This window comes from Mixophyes fleayi, chromosome 2 (genome assembly GCF_038048845.1).
Source record: "Mixophyes fleayi isolate aMixFle1 chromosome 2, aMixFle1.hap1, whole genome shotgun sequence".
In the NCBI taxonomy this organism is placed as follows: Eukaryota; Metazoa; Chordata; class Amphibia; order Anura; family Limnodynastidae; genus Mixophyes; species Mixophyes fleayi.
Genome location: NC_134403.1, coordinates 112357842 through 112375268, shown reverse-complemented (window position 1 = coordinate 112375268; position 17427 = coordinate 112357842). Strand labels below are relative to the sequence as shown.

The following is a 17427-nucleotide window of genomic DNA, read 5'->3' as shown; positions in this document are numbered from 1 at the left end:
TTAAAATATAACCTGTGCTACTGTACCTTATCCTTAAATTGTAAATGTCAGTATTTAACATAGGAATCTTCACATCAATATCAGCCCGCATTGAGCTATGTCATAAATAGTGCAGTGAAACTGGCTGCATAAACACTATGGCAATTTACCAAACCTGTTATGTTCTGCTACTGAAGTTATATAATGTATAGATATTTACATCCATCTATAAGAACACATTATAAAAAGTGTACGAAAAGCTGGGGATATTTGGAATTATTCCTGCCTGCCCCGTTTCCTCGGTAGTTCTGGGCGGAAAGCCAATGTTGTGTTAGGAATGTCAGGGCCCCAACTGGGTCAGACATATGCAGGCTCCCAAGTTAGGACACCAGAGAGTGAATAAAGCATTTGAATGGTAATGAGTGTATCACCAAAAGTCTCGCAGGAAATAGATCTTGGTACCAGGGCCTAAGTGCAAATATGTGGAATGCGGATCTATATCAATGTCAACAAAATTAAGTGGAACTTTCCTGTGTGGGGCCCATCCCATATTTACTTTCTCATTTGGTCTCATCTGCTTTGCTTCCCATGATGTCAATAATCTGCATTCGTTTTGCTGTGTGAAATGTAATTTTCTGGGTGCATTTTTGAATGTTTATTGGTGACGTAAATTGAACAATTAATTCTAATAGGCTGCTTTGCCGGTAGAAATATTTGTATATGTTTTGCTATCCAATTAGAAGCAGTCTTGCTATAAATGATGCTTATAACAAGGCTATTCAGGTACAGCAGCACTGTATGCCATAGTGTTATTTCCCCACCAAAACTGCTCTGTGACTTTTTTTCAATAGTAAACTGAGGTATATAAGAGAAATGTTAGCAAAACATAAGCAAGGGGACAAACATAGTGTATTCTAGCAGCCGTCACATCTACATGCTGATATACACGGGCATTCTGTGGGTGTTGCCTCCTACTCCTCAGGGTGGAAGCAGGGAGGGTTTCGCCAGCACAAGAAGGGGATTTCGAACAGCAGCAGCAACCATCTTAATCTTGTCATAAATACTCAGTTGTCTGCAGTACAGTTACTCCAGCAGCCTTGCTGCTTTATGCTATGATTAATATCATCGTGACTTTGTATTTAGGCATCTAGACGGGGAAGAATCCTATAGGAATAAGGGCATCAGCTCCATGAGACGTCTGAAGCCCCCCTTGTCAGGGGCCTCCGTGTAACTCGATGCATGCTGGTAAGACTCCCAGTTATATTGTCCTCTCTTGTTTATGAAAGCCTCCACCCACCGGCCCACCCTAGATTTAACAGATCATGTGATCCCGGTAAGTCATTTGCAAGTACAACAGTTCTCTGTGTGCCCCCATTCATTTCCTGAGAACTGCATTGAGCAGCTGAGGGAGTCTCTGTATGTATGTGTGTGTGTGTGCGTGTGTGTGTGTGTGAGAAAGGCTCAGACAGGGGATTCTCTATAAGGCACACGAAACCCTTTTCTACTGCTCTGCAGCTTCTACTCAGGTCTGTGACTCTTCCATTTCTTATGAAAACATGCATTTACATCTGACATGGTCTGTGCCCAAGACATTCATACATATGTCATTTAAATTGTTGTTTTCTTCAATGTTGAAGTGTGTGTTTTATATTAAAAGAAGACAAATTATTTATTTCTATGCTAATTTACTGTCATTGTTTACTCTTGAGCACATCTTGAATAGTCTAAACTTGGACATCTATCCATTTGCATATTACAGTCGTGATATTGTTCGGAGGCCCTTTAGGATTCGGTTGTGTTTAAAAATAGTGTCATTAACCGCAATGACGGCTGTGCAGCAAATGTGTTTATGTTAGTACTTTTTTTGTTTTGTATCACTATTGATATGTTTTGGAAGAAGCAAGAGTTGGAAGTGGAGATGACCTGCTTGTCATAACCAGACCCCCCCTACCCAGCCTTCCTTCTACGTTCATCATTGTCTGCATGGTAATGATGTAGAACTGTCACTTGCATCAGCATTCGTGCCTCATAAAAGTAATCAGAGAGGGCTGGCCTATCGCAGTAATTTTCAATTAAGGTGGACGTAGCCTAAGTTGACAGGGTATAAGTTTGCATGTTGATTTACCATACTGTTCCTGAGGAATCAGCACTACAGCTGCTCTCCAGTATTTGTAATGAGACTGCTGAGTACTGACCCTGTGACATTAGTTGGTGAAAATGTGATAGGTTTTTTGCATCTTGATCTGTGATCTCTCTTTGTGTGCTCATCATATAGGTTTTGACAGCATTTGCTCCTAATTTTGTCTTTTATTTTTTGGACTTGCTTTACAGATGACGACATTTCTATTGAAATTCTACACACACACACACACACACACACACACACACACACACACACACACACACACTTATTTATATATATATATATATATATATATATATATATATATATATATTATATATATATATATATATATATATATATATAAATAATTATATATATATATATGTGTGTGTGTGTATATAATTTTCTGTACTTAACACAATGCATTTCATTTATTTAAATGAGACTAATTTACATGTTTGCATTTGGTTTTTTAGTTATTTGATATTTCTAGGCACAGAAAATGTATTACGCAAATGTATTGTAGTGAATTCTACCTAATTACTGTAGTAATTACTATATGATACTATCAGTTAAATAATGTGTACAGTATTGAAACAAACCAAATATAGGACTTCAAGCAATTAAATGGCAATGAAAATATAGTAGAGCATATAGCTAGACAGAGAGAATGCATATTATTACGAATCTGTCGAATGCATAAAATACAAGTGACTGAATACCGTATAGAAATGACCACAGATTTATTCTGCATGACTCCCCCAAATTCAGCTTTCTTATGCCCTGTGGTTACATCATGAATATCATTTATAATATTTATACGCAGATGTGTTTTCCAGCGTGTGTGAAGTTGTTTGGGTTAGCTTTGCCTTTAATTATTGACGTAATGCCAAAGTAAAAAATATAAAAATAAATTAAAGTCTTTACAGAGACTGTAAAGACTACATTTGAGGAGTGACTATTTCCATTGTATAGTCAGTACAAAGAATCATTACAAGGCAAAGGACAGTACCTATATACAAAACAAACACTGATTCATAGCACTGTTAGAACACTGAGCACCTTAGTGTTAGCTGCTTATATTCAGCTGCTAAAAGCTGTTTTCAGTTTGAAGCATTAGCACAGAGAGAAGTATGTAATCTGGATAAACAGACATTTAGCATAGAGGTTTGGTTGTTATATGTTCTATAACTGTGAAGGAATATTTAAAGCCTGTCTTGGTCTTGGATGGATATTTAGTAGTCTTGACTAATGATCTGTTTAGCACGAAAAGCTATTGGTTATAAGGATTGTTTCCTCTCAATCATTTGCTCCTGTCAAGGGGAAAGAAAAGCCCCATTTACAATACAGGCATGTGCAATGCTGGGCTCAACAGAGACATCTGTCAGTCAGGGAGACGTCACCAAGCTAATCCATTGTGATGTCTGCATTCCTCTTCCCTGCTTTTTACACAGGTCTGTGTCCTCATATAGTTGTTATTATGTTGTCTGTATGGGTGCATAGCCATGTGATGGCGTAAGTCATTCTATTGTATACACTACTGAAAAAAATGAGGTTCAATGACATAAGTAGGAATTTATTCAAAAGTCTGTGTTTGTTTACAAAATATAATTGCATTTAAGATAAATAGCTTTTTTTCTGGCCTTTTGCCTGCAGAATATTTACAAATTTCAATAATTTTGCTTATTTTACAACTCTATAGTTCTGAGTGCTTGTTTTATACAGTAAGCTAGTAATAATTTAAAGGCAAGAAATGTTGACAGTTCATGGGAAGCTACATGATTGCAAACATTTCTTCATGTTTACATGAAAGGTGGAGGCAGAGTCGGAGAATTGCAGACATCAAGAGTTTGATTACTTTTTATACCTGCTCAGAAGTTTTAAATTATAATAAAAGGCATACACAATATAGGTAAATAGGGATGACTTTCTAAGACGTTTTTCTTAGAATTGCACTCAAAGACCATGGGGTCTCCTCCCAATCACACTTTGACTGGTGGCAGGATGCACTGTATTGTGAACCCCGCAGGTGCTGGGCTCCGGTCATCTGCCACTTTCAAAGCATTTTGCCCATTGACAACTTTTATGGGTTCTCAGAGTTGTGCATGGGGGTTTTTTTGTGTGTAATTTTAAACCCTACCTGGCAGCTCCACCCCTCCAGTGCCTATTGCTGCTCACAAGGTGGCAGTTATTGTACGTTCAGGGATACCGGCTTTACACAAGGGTAGTATTGTTAATGTGGATAATACCACTTTGAGTACAGCCATGTTTAAAGGGCTAGTTGATCTACTGTGGGATCTTTCTTTTCCACAGTACACCAAGGCAATGTCTGAATAACATATCAATCGTTACCAGAGATTATATCATTACCAACTTTATGTTTAGTTCATATGGAAGGCAGTAAAGCAATTGTTAGTAAAAAGCAAACGCACATATATAGCAAAAGACTTGCTGTCTACTGTTTAGAACTTTATAAGCAGTGGTGGTCAGGAAGTGGCCCTCAACAGGTTTACTTTTTGCCTTCATGTGAAGCAGTTTCCTATTTGCAGGCCTTGTGATGCTCATGTTAAAGTGCCTCACATAGCATGTCATTTAGGGTGGTTTTTGAGAGTAGTGTTGGTCTTTACAGTGTATAGGTTAATTGACCAGGTAATATTAGATATGAAGTAATTATATTTTTTAATACCAAACTGGTCATTTAAGATGGTCTGTAAAGGATCTCCACTCTTCTAAATATACTCTTAGGTATTCAGTTAGCCGCGAGGTACTGCGATGTGTTGGCGTAACAGTCCGTGGAGACACATCGATCGACTCAGAATTTTTACTCAAATCTCTGCTCATTTTCCTCAGCGTCCCATAGAGATAGAGGAGAAAATTATCAGAGATTCTGTACCGTATTGTCCGGCAATGTGCATGAGGTGATGTACGATGGCACCCACGATTAATGAAGTTCCCCACTTAGACAGGAAAAGTGAAGGAGCATTAGATCAGTGATGAACAACCTGATACATTTCAGGGAACACATATGCGGCCCTTTTACCTTCAAAAGGGCTGCACATTGACCTTAACTTTAGTAATAAGTAATAAGTTTGTCTTACACACAAACAAACACACACCTCCTCTCACTCTTGTTTCCTTCATTCTCTCTCTCTTGCCCCCAGATAACAAGCAATTTGTTCCCCCAGACCGCTAAGTAATATAACTCTGCTCAAACATTTCTGCTTACCTTTTTAGGCAGAATCACAGTCTTTCCTTTTGGAGTAGTGAGGGAGATCACATTGGGCTGTCTGCACTGCACTCCGTTGGGCTGTCTGCACTGCACTCCATTTCTTTTATGCAGAAGTGTTTGCTCCAATCACACTCTGTTTTGTGAGATGTGAAGGTTCAGCTGCAGCCTCAGCTCTTCTTCAATAGCAAGGGCATAAGGCTGGAAGGAGACAGGTGAATGCTGGCCTGACTGCTACCAGCCCAAAGTCCGCCTGTTGCCCATCAATGATGTAGATTATACAAATGGTTATTCATATAAGTCTTGGTTATCTGTGTTCCATAGAATTTGTCAACACCCCCAAAAACATGCATTGACAGAAGGAGGAGAGCGCTGTAATGCAATACATTTTATGTAAATTACATATATAAGTAAAGAAATATACTCACAAAAATGAGTCCTGAAAGGCATATAAACAGCAGCCTCCAGCAACTGGACCCATATTGTGCAGGCGTGACATCACTGACGGACTGAGGCAACCTCCCGTTAGTATCGTCAGTAGGCATTATCAGGGAGTCTATGTTATATTTATATTACATTTTAAATTAGGTTTGGAGCCACCCATATATAGGTTAGTCCAATTATAAGACCAGAAACTCTACTTATACATGTCACTAACAGTGAGAAAGTACTTTACATGTTTATAGCTTAATTGCTATAACTCATAAAAGCCAGCAAACATTGAAATACATATATTTGTTTGTGGAGGCAAGCTATTAAATATAGATTTGAATAAATAGTGATTTAAATTGCTGTTTGTTAGTGACGTACAGGTCGATTCCCTAATCGCCGAAAGTAAATCGGTATAAAATTCACCAACATTTTTCACTGGTTTTAGCCACTTGAGATTGCTTCAAAACCACTGAGTTGAGTGAGATAGAAAAAAGCAAAAACGTTTGTTACATATAAAATTCGTTGAACAAATCTTTGTTCTTGCTCTGTCGTAGATGTGATTTTAAAACAAGTTTTATTTCACAGTGATTATTTAATTGTGGTACAATCTAGATCAATTTTTTTAGGAATTGAACACTTTACTTTTGTGTCAGCATTGAACAGCTGTGGCAGCATATGCTCACTGGCTGGTTATAAGTGAGTGGTTACGAGGGGAAACAGTCTACCTATAGGCAGGTAGACTATGGATGTACCTGAGCATAATACCTTTTCATAACTTGCTAAGCTGAACTTGGGTCAAGCAGAGGAAAATGTATATATGGCAGAGTTGCTTTGCCAATAACTGTTAAACGCCAACACTAAAGTAATTTGTATTTACAAAATGCTACCTTAGCAGTGGTGGAACTACCTTTGGGACAGTGCATGGACTGCTATGAGGCCAGGCGATACTGGTCCATCCACTCCATAGCATGCATAGAGAAGGCCTATATAATCCTTCAGTTCCTGAACTCCAGAGTGGATTGCTGGGTCCCCTCCAAAATGTTTCTTCTGCCCAGCAATTGTATTTCAGATTATATTAGATTGAATTAAACATTAATAGAAGGGAGGAATGGAAAAGTAACTGGAAGAATTCATTTCTGATTATAACATAAGGAATAATGTGTTGATGAGAACACATAATTTGGCATTTCAGCCATAAAAAGTTATCATTTACAGAAAGTTAGGCATTATGAAACTGACAACCATTCTCCATCTGGGAATCAAAATCAATTTGTCAGATTTATCTATCGCTGCAGCAACTAAATACTTGTGCATGCTCTAAACATCCCATCTAGACTATTGCAACGCCCTCCTTTGTGGTCTACCACTAAACAGTTTGCCTCCACTCTGATCTATAATGAATTCTCGCTTTCGTCTCCAGCACTTCTCTTGTGTTTGACCTGTTCTCTGGAACTGTCTTGTGCACAACACCAGACGCCCACAATCTTCAAACCTTTAAATGGTCCCTTAAAACTCATCTCTATAAGCAAGCTTATTACCTGACCCCTTAATACCACACTGTAGTTGCCTGATAAAACAACCAGTCTAATTTACAATGCACAGACAGGGACTTATTCATTAAGACATGCAAAACAAAAGAGAGAAAAAATATTGTATTACTTTTTTATATTTTTTCTTCCTCACCAAATACATTTTTCAAGATGTTCTCAATGTGAACTGTATATTAAATGTCTTTCTACAGTTGCCCCTAATTGCAAACACATGTTGTGGCATGCATACACGTCTGTTATCCTATCAGTCTGCACTTACACCCGACCTGTAGCTGATGCAAGTGATATGGCTGATAATCATGTACCCGAGAGATGCCCAGAGCTTGAATCAGACCAATGTGTGTTCGCACAACCTTGGCACGCCCTTACTTTGCATTGTATATGTATATATGCCCATTCCCCTCCCCGTTCTGTCCATGAAATTATAGGCTGTCAGATGTGTCCTAGATGAATTGAATGTACTTGCGATCGCTAGAGTATAGTACTTTTCCGGGCATGCACAGTGCAATTTTATGCAAAATACGTCCGGTATCACCATTTACCTTCCTTAATAAATCAGACCCTCACTCCTTACCTTACATGTTTCCTTGCCTACTGTTTATATCCCTTTTCCTTTACATTGTATGTTTTTTTGGAGCATGGTTCTCATTCATATTGTGTCTCCACATGTAAGTGTTACAACTTATGTAATTGTTATATTTGCCCTGTATGTACTACTTCCCTGGTACAGTTCTGCGGGAGATGTTGGTGCTTTCTAAATAAGTAATAATAATTATAGCAATCACAAGTGATACAACTCCATGTATTACAACAGTAAAGGAAATTAATTATTACAGTACTATGTAAAGTATGATATATTTGGATATGCAACAGTGGAATACATACACAAGAAGCTAGTGGTTTGTTTCTGCCTCAATGCTAACTACACCATGGAGCTATTCATTTGAGGTAAAATGAAATGTCTAGCCAAAACAAATGATGGCTAGTGGGAAATAATCTGTCCATTATTTTATTTAATGTTTTTCTCCAAAACATGCATTTAAACCACACTTTGTATGGTTTCTTTTGTGTGAAATACCCAGTCACTTCGCCGTGTGTCAAAGCCTCCTCCTCTGTGATGTTGTCTGCATGTACCTACTGCACACACCGGGCCTCATGTAAGGTTAAGAGCAAATCCAGCTTAATGGTGCAATTTTGCACCAAGACAAACCATTGTGCAATACAAGGGGTGTAGATTCAATTCTTATGTATCATACAGGGAAAATACTGTGTGCAGCATAGAAATGCTGGGCAGCGCTATTCTTTATACTACGCACGGACGCACTTCCCTCCCTATTCTAAATCTGTTCACACACTTAACATTGGCCCCCACCTGCAGCGCAACATAGTTTTGCCAATCATTGCACCTTCTAGTTGGATTTACTTCTATCTCTGAATCAGGCCCTCTATGTGACCCGCCATATGCTCAGGATACCAGTCTGTTGGGAGCATAGAGCACTAAGCCTGCAGCATTTCACCACCTCTTTATTTGGAACACATCATTTTGTGTATACAGCATTACTGGGCTAGATTTACTAAGCTGCTGCAGGGACGGGCTGGGCCGGGGGGCAGGGGGGCATCGGCCCCCTGGGCCGCTCACAATCACGGCTGTTAGGGCCGGCCGCCCCCCCGGAAGTAATATAAATGTGATGCGGCCGCATCACATGAAACGTGAAGCGGCCGCGTCATTGATGATGTGCGGCGTGTGCCCCCCGGGCTGACGTCCGTCAGCCCGCGCCTGAGCTGCGGGTTTGAAAAAGTGGGGATGTTGCCTATAGCAACCAATCAGATTCTAGCTTTCATTTATTTAGTGCTTTCTACAAAATGACAGCTAGAATCTGATTGGTTGCTATAGGCAACATCCCCACTTTTTCAAACCCGCAGCTTAGTAAATCTAGTCCTACTGTGTATTTTCATAGTTTTACTGAATATGTCTTATACTACTATTGTAGTGTTATCAAGTTTGATTTTCCTCACCAACTCCATTCAGTTACATTTAACTATTAGTACAACCACTATTTATAATTGTTACTGAAAGGAGCAGAATAACCTCCTATAAAATACATCCATTATAAATCCAGTCTGTCATTCTTGACACCTGACATCCAGAATTAGTTTTATTTCGCATTTGTTCTACTCTGTACACTCCATATAAACTATCTGTTATGGATAATATGCCAACAAATTGACATTTATTTTTATTATACTGTGTACAAACAAGCTGGAAAATTGAGTCTACACTGTACACACTGAAAACAATTTCAGACAAATGACAATCATTTCCTGTGGCTACATAGAGACCATTCATTATATGTAAAAAAAAATATTATTGAACTTAAACAAATGATCCTATGTAAAAGCAAGCTTGAAAAAATAAAAATCGTATGCAAATAAGTTACACACAATTGACTAGAATAAAAACCAGAGCATGTTTTTTATGACAATTGCACGGTTTCTGGTGAATGTCTAGAAGAAGGCAGTAACGGCTGGATGTATTAATGACAATAAGCTTTATGTATGTTATGGAAATTTAATAGTAAAACAGTGTACTCAATCAGAATCTTTAGTCAAAGTTACACTCACTTGGTCAAATCTAATATCTGATTGGTTGCGAAGGATTACAGCACATTCGTGTTACTAGCACATTTTATTAACTATCCCTAAAACTGATGGAGTCCACACATGTAAAGTATTCTGTGTTCAGTTTGGCTTTGTGGTTTGATGGCTGGGACAAACATAGGAAAAACTAGAAATTTCATTCTGTCTGATCAAGTGTTAAGAGCACTGAGATTCAAAATTATAACCATTACCAAATAACTAGTATCTGACACTCGATGGGGTTCAAGTACACTAGACTCTACTGTTCTGAAACTTGGGCAGCTAATTAGGGGTGTGCTTTGCCATTCGACTGACTGAAATGACGTCCTTACCATCTCTTACAAACTCCCAGGAACATTTCTATATTTCTCTATGTGTGTTTTAAGCATTATTAGAGCTACCAACAAGGAAAATTACAAAAAATTGACATTTACTGCATAAAAATTATATTTTTTTTAAATTCCCTTCACACTGTGAACTGTAAAGTTGCTGCTTGAGGTAGTTGCCTCATTGTAGGCACACCCATGGGCACGAGGGTGGAATTCCACTATTTCCAATTTGCAGTATATTACATTGCAGTAAATAGAGGTCTAAATGTAACGTACAACCTGCAGTCCTAAATTAGAGCTAACAACTCAACTAAAAGCTATTTGCATTGGGATTTCAATCTCCATGACAACCCACAAATGACTGCATACAGGTTTTTAAAATGCACAGGAGAACATTTTCATAACCAGGTACTGATAAATGTTGGATACACCCAACTGGAAAGTGTATACCAGTCTAGATATTGTAGGTAGTGTGTTTATTTCTGAAAAACTGAAACTTAATGCTCATTTTCACAGATGTTGAAAAGCAATGCCTGTTAAAAATGTGGACAATCGCTTGTACTTTGTCTTCACTTTTAACAGAGCTTTTGAAGGGTGTTATCAAAGCCTGTCTGCAGGATACTGTTATATGTACTTAATGAGTAATCCCACAGAACTACATTATATTATACCAAGCGTTATCATTTATTAACACTGCAGGTAAAGTTTAAAATGACACTTGTTGGAAAGTCTGTGTATACTTGTACATTCACTTACATTACTTTTTGGACTGTAAGGGTGAATTCAATTGACTGTGTTGTTCATGAGAACAATGCGTCGCACACACTATTACTGTTAGTACGGTAATTTTAACACAGATTTTTTGTTCACGGCTCACAAAGCAGCGAGTAAAAATCAGCGTTGAAATTACTAACGGTAATAATGCACACTATTACGGTAGCAACGGTACAGTAGTCATGAACAATGCCTTTCCCCACTAAGTGTTAAAGCATGTATAGCAGGCCATTACAGTGACTTTTGAACATGTGACATTAACGCCCTTGTGTATGGGCTCTTACAGTTTGCTTATATTAAAATACATAGAGGCCTATTCAATACTAAGCAATGTGCCCCGGGGTGACTCTCTAACAGGGGCGGATCTAGAAAAATGCTGTACCCGGGGCGAGATAGGGGGGCGCGATTTAGGCCCCGCCACTTTCTAGCAACTTAGGCTGCCGACGGCTGCACAGTATGTGCAGGTCCGTCCAGCCGTGACAGGCAGGGACAGTGAGCTGCCCGGCTGCTTTGATTGTTGTAAACACAATCAGAGCAGCCGGGCAGCACACTGTCCCTGCCCGTCACGGCTGGACGGACCTGCACATACTGTGCAGCCGTCGGCAGCAAGTGTCTGCTAGGGGGGGCGATCGCCCCGATCGCCCCCCCCCCCCTGGATCCGCCACTGCTCTCTAATGGTTGTGAAGGCACTCCACAGCAATGCAACTTTGCATATTTTTCTTCACAACCTGTATGTGTGCACAGGAAAATCCGCATTGTGGTGTTGTCCAGTGTCACATTGCTTAGCATTAAATCGGCCCCATAATCTCTATAATTGGACTGAGAGTATGCTTTAAAAGATTGGTGGAACACTTAATGAAGTACATTTGGAGAGTGTGCACACATCTGTAGGCTGTAAGGAACTGGACATGTCCCTGCTTAGTGTTACAGGCACTTGCAATAAAAAATATTTTTGCAAATGTTGAATTTAGTTGGTCAGTTGTGCATAGTCAGGTTTTCTGTTGTATGTGATTGCAGAAGGACCATTTGGTAACCTGATAATGAGCAAGTTTGCTTCAATTGCTGTGACATATTAAAATATTATTTTATAACACTTTTGCATGGTACTTGCAGCTTTAAGGGTCATTCCATACTTAAAATATGACTGTCTTTGTTTTATTTTTGTCACTCAATTAATGCATTTTGTAAGAGCTTATGTAGCTCCCAGTAATATTTCTGGTTGTGTATCTTTTAAAAATGCAGCTCTACTTGGGGAAGGGAAGAATGTAGTGATGTACTAAGTATTATTTCAGGAAACTACAAATGAGTTCATTGCAAATATGCATGTAATAGCAGCGCTAAGCAGTATCTGTCTCTAACCTGTGACATAGTCATCAAACTGCCTGTTACATGGTTTCATCAGCTGCTTTACTTGCAGAGAAGGTAACACAAAATGGAATTTGAAATTGGAGTCCATGATCCAGAAAGTGTGCTACATTTTCATATATGTTTACTTTTCTGGCTTAATGATATCCAATCACAATTTCACAATAATAAATATTGATTCTTAAATTTAATTGAACGTAACTTTAGTGGAGATATTGTGTTATCTTGATATGTTGTTGGTTTTTTTTAAAATTATGTATTATAAATTGTGAATAACTATATAAATCTGCTATGCAGTCCAAGTGAAATAATCTGTTACTGTTTTAGGACCTTTTTAAATTAAGCAATATTTCTATTTCCCAGAGAATCTGACCAAAGCTGGTCAACCATACACTAGACAGTCCCCAAAGCGATGAGTATTTATCATACAATGATAAATACTTACAATGAGAGTCTGTTGATTTTGATTATTTTACAGTAGTTCAATACGTGATACTACTCCATAGTACACATCAATTATTATTGTAATTGTAATGTATTGGTTGAAATCATTAGCTGATTAAACTGTGCTTGTCAGTTTTATTTATTTATATTGTTTGGGTCCCTGTATATGTGTCTCTTTTTATGGATAGTAGAAATAATGAGTTGGTAAAGTAGAGCAAGTGAGAGAGGATCTCTTGTGTTGTATTACCTGATGCTATTCTTCACAGGGTATACATTTCACTCTCATCTGTATCCAGCCACTGGAAAGACATCTATTTTTAAGCAGAGTGACCTATGTACACTGAAGTGTGGCTTTGTTCTTTTACCTACTTGGTATATATATATTTTGTTTTCTTTGACATATAAATATGGGCAATATAAAATGGTTTATATGCATTATAAATATTTATTCATTGTATAGAGTATGTCTTGTACCTTATAGGGATATAAAAAAAACCTGAAGCTGTTCCATGATCATATCAAGGTTCAAGCCTGCAGGCTTAAGGGGAGATTCAATTCAGTGCAAAGTCCTGTTGAAGCCTCATGTGATGTGCTCCCGCTGGAATTTCCTGGTATTACAGTACATAAAACATTGCTTATTTTTCCTCGCACCTCTTTGATGTAAGTGCAAAAATAATTAATATTTTAGTACCGCAGCATCCCGCTGAATCTCACCAGTGGGCATTTGCACTGAACTGAATAGTGTCTTAAGGCAGCAGGTGTCAAATATATCATTTTGCTAAAATTTTAACAGTAATAAAGCATGTTAACAAGTATATGAAAGGAACCCATTGCTTCCAATGACCCACGAGCATTAGAACTTACGGCCGGCAGCATTTTCGTTGCAGCGCTGTTTTTCCAACCCTGCCTGCGCTGTTTAGTTATGTTCACAAGTAAGCACTCATGTCAAATGCGTTTGTTTATACTGTCATGAGTCTCCTGGGGAAGGTGGAGGCATATTTCACTAAAGCAGATAGACAAGCAATTAAGGTGCAACTAGCACATAGCTAGCTAATTGTGTAGAATACAAAGGAGGAAAATAAAATGACAAAAGTGAAATCCTAAATCAGTGCGTCTCTAACTAAAAATTCAAAGTTTCTCTTTCAATGTATGGGAGCACCTAGTTTACAGCCAACAAAAAATAGTCACAAGTAGCACTTTTCCCCGTCTTACAGGGGCCCTCTGTCACTGGTTCATGACTCACTTTGAAAATGTTCTGTAATGAAATGCACAACTGAAGTCAAAACGCCAGGATATGAGGATCACCTAATTCAAGCCACTTGCAATTGAAATGTGTGTATTATAAGGAATGATGTGCCCCTTAAAAAATAATATTACACCTGATCTTTGAGTTCCTCAATAATACGAATCATACAGCAGCCTTGTGATTTTATACGGCCATGGAAATACTCAATGACTTTTAATTTCCTCACAAAATGATGTTGAAACTCCAAATGCTCAGGGTGCTTTTATCCTTCATTGATGATGGTCTCTGAATGGCAGCCCTATGTCCTGATCCTAAGACAACTACACACAGCATGTTTCACATGTGCAGCAGGACATTTCCATGTACAAAGGCCCTGTAAAATGCATGGGAGACCTGAATCCAGTTATGCTCATTTTGTAAAGGTAACTGTGGGAAGACTTCTGAATCACTGCATTTTATTTGTTTATTTATTTATTATAATCCCATATAAAATGAAAATATTTTGCCAAAAGTTGTCCCAAGGCAAGTACAAGTCTGCAGACCGGATTTTGCTTTTTTTTCCCTTTGCCCTCTTGGGTGGCGGGGACTTGGTTCCATGTTTTCTTCTTGTTCTCTACCCCATCCATATTTCTTATTATTTTCAAAGTCTAATTATTTTAGTACAATAAAAATGGGAGACCAGTGGCGACTATTTAATTAATACAAGTGCTTCTGAACATCATCTATCTTTGTTATTTGATGCACAATTCATCAAATATATATATATATATATAGCGCCTGAAAATTCCGTAGGTCTTTGCAATTGGGAACAAACACAGTAACATAGCAATACTGGGTAATACAGACATCCACAAAGTAAAAAGGCCCTGCCCGCAATCTTTGGCATAATTGTTTTTATTATAATGTGCATGTTAATTTTGAGAAAATACATGTTATATGAATTTTAAGTAATAATATGGTTAAGTTTATTGTGGACTAACGAACAGCGTTCTAATAATAATTTATTAGTTTCTGTAGCTTTTTTAAGGGACTGCTAAAAAACCCAAATCAAATCGGAGCCGCTCCTTCCCATATTAGTCCTAGAATTTTTATAGTGAGCGCTAGATTATTGTTGTTGTCTTTTATGTATATTTAAAACAGACTTCAGTCTTTCTGCAGTGGAAATAATTTTTTTCCTTATATGACAAACAGCCTTGCCCAGCATTACAAAGATTTTACAAATATGTGTATTATTAAATAAACTTTGAGAATGCTCCTGGCATAACCAAAAACATAATGGTCATTAAGGAGAGCAAAGCAAAATAAAATAGTAATTTTGCTACTGGACAAACCATGTTACAATGCAAGGGGTGTAAATTAGTTTATTATTTTGCACATAAGTTAAAAAATGGCAGTTTTTTCATGTAGCATGCAAATAGTTGATAGCTTTATTTTTACACTGAAATTTAAAGTTGATCTAGGACATGCCCTATCCCAACTATAAATCTGTCCACACATTTTAAATTTACATCCCCCTCCGATGCAACATGGTTTTGCCAAGGTGCAAATTTACTCTTTTTTTATGCTTTGCTCTCCTTAATGACTCAGGCCCAATGTAACCAAACACAAAAAGAAGAAATTGTTTATATATTCCCTCCAAGGCACTTTGGGATATATAATAATATACGTAAAATACGTAATGCAAGATGTCACAGCTAGGGTTGCTACCTATCAGGTAAAAGTGGGACAGAGTGCTCATGTTATTAACAGGTAGGAAGATACAGCAGCCATAGTCACAGCTGAAACTATTGATTCAATGATCTAACCACTAAGTAAAATGCTGCGATAAGGTTTGACCAATTTTGTACTTCACATTTTAATAATGAACAAAAAATTTGTATTAATCTAATGACACCTATTCTCATTGGCGTCATGAATGTGACATTTCTGAAAATAAGTCTTCTAAGCCAAGCAGACTGTGCAGGGAAAGTAGTTCTATGGATAAATATTCACTATGTGCTTCCATTGTTATGGTGTAACCCTGTGTGAAGCTCTTGTATTCACTGTATCTAGATGTTGCTGGGCTCTCACTTACCCAGCCAGCAGTCATTGTTTCCTAGAACAAACACTACAGATCTAAACCATAATCTGTTCTTCCAGTCTATGTCAGACCCCACCCAGTAGAAGACAAGTCATTCATGCAGCTTTAACCTTTCCTCTAACACCACTCCCTTCCGGCCTGTCAGATCAGTTTATGATTTCAGTGGAGGGAAAGATGTAACACTTTGGCATATGTCACTACATTATATTTTTTCAGTGCTAGTATGTAACAATCAAGATATACCACCCAACATGATCAAAAAGGAACACGTAGAGATTGTGTTCACACACATATGATTAGCTGCCTTTTGTGTATGGATTAGCATAATAAAGAGTGTAATCCACGCAGATCTTAAAAACAAATAAACAGAAAAATTTAAGAAAAAACACAGCGGCAACACTTATAACATTACACAAATTGGGTGATTATAAATTACGTTGAATTTAGGAACAAGGAAGACTATTGCAGTTACTGTTTTATTTATTTGTAAAGTGTTTTACCAGGAGAAAAACTTTGAGAGTCACATCTTGTTTTTAAGTACTATAAGTTTATAATTTACAATTGTGACAAATATGCATATAGAACCAACAAAAGTTCTAATAGAGCATAGGTGGCAGATTTAAATGTCTCATTTAGGTTGTTTCCAAAATTGGTTGCCTGGTAGGAGCAAGAAAAGTGCCAAGATTCCTTATTGTGTTTAGGAACCACTAGCTGGCTTCTGGAAGTTGATCTTAGTTGATAAGTGGTGTATACAGCAGGGATAAGACATCTGTTCAGGTATTTGGGTAATTTGTCTAGAAAGTTTTTTTTAAGGATAAACAGGCACTATAATGACAGCCAATAAAGATCTGAAAAGCTGCACAGCAAAACAAAACAGCAGATTAAGTTTTCAAGTTTGCCAATGTTAATTTGATGTACCATGAATCACATCACAATAGTCTATCATAGACATTAGCATCAGTTGTGCAGTGCAATTTCTGACCGTAGGAGTTAGACAAGATTTGTTTCTATACAGCAAGCCCAGTTTGGAACATATTTTAGATGTCACTATGCATGTTTTGCTGCAATCTACTTTTCTTGGTAAAAACCTTTTTTCATCTTGAAAAAGCAGATTGCAGCAAAACGTGTGTTGACATTTGCTGTATGTGTTTCTACTCCTTTGTGTCATTAGCCTATTTAAACACTTTGGACCTATGCTGAAATTCCATTACACCGATTTCTAACTGATATAATCTGCCCA

At 37.8% G+C, this 17427-nt stretch overlaps 1 protein-coding gene across 3 annotated transcripts in view; it reads left to right on the top strand.

Moving 5' to 3' along the window:
- Positions 1–1004: 1004 nt before the first annotated feature.
- KLF12 (KLF transcription factor 12) overlaps positions 1005–17427 on the top strand; it is a 172771-nt gene continuing 156348 nt past the window's right edge. Inside the window, exon 1 of one of the 3 annotated variants that reach the window (XM_075199824.1) lies at positions 1005–1224. In XM_075199824.1, coding sequence (XP_075055925.1) covers positions 1219–1224 — 6 coding nt within the window. In that variant the 5' untranslated portion in view covers positions 1005–1218. Of the gene's footprint in view, positions 1313–1333; positions 1506–17427 lie in introns of those variants that run through there. The other 2 variants (XM_075199823.1, XM_075199825.1) reach the window with 2 other exon arrangements.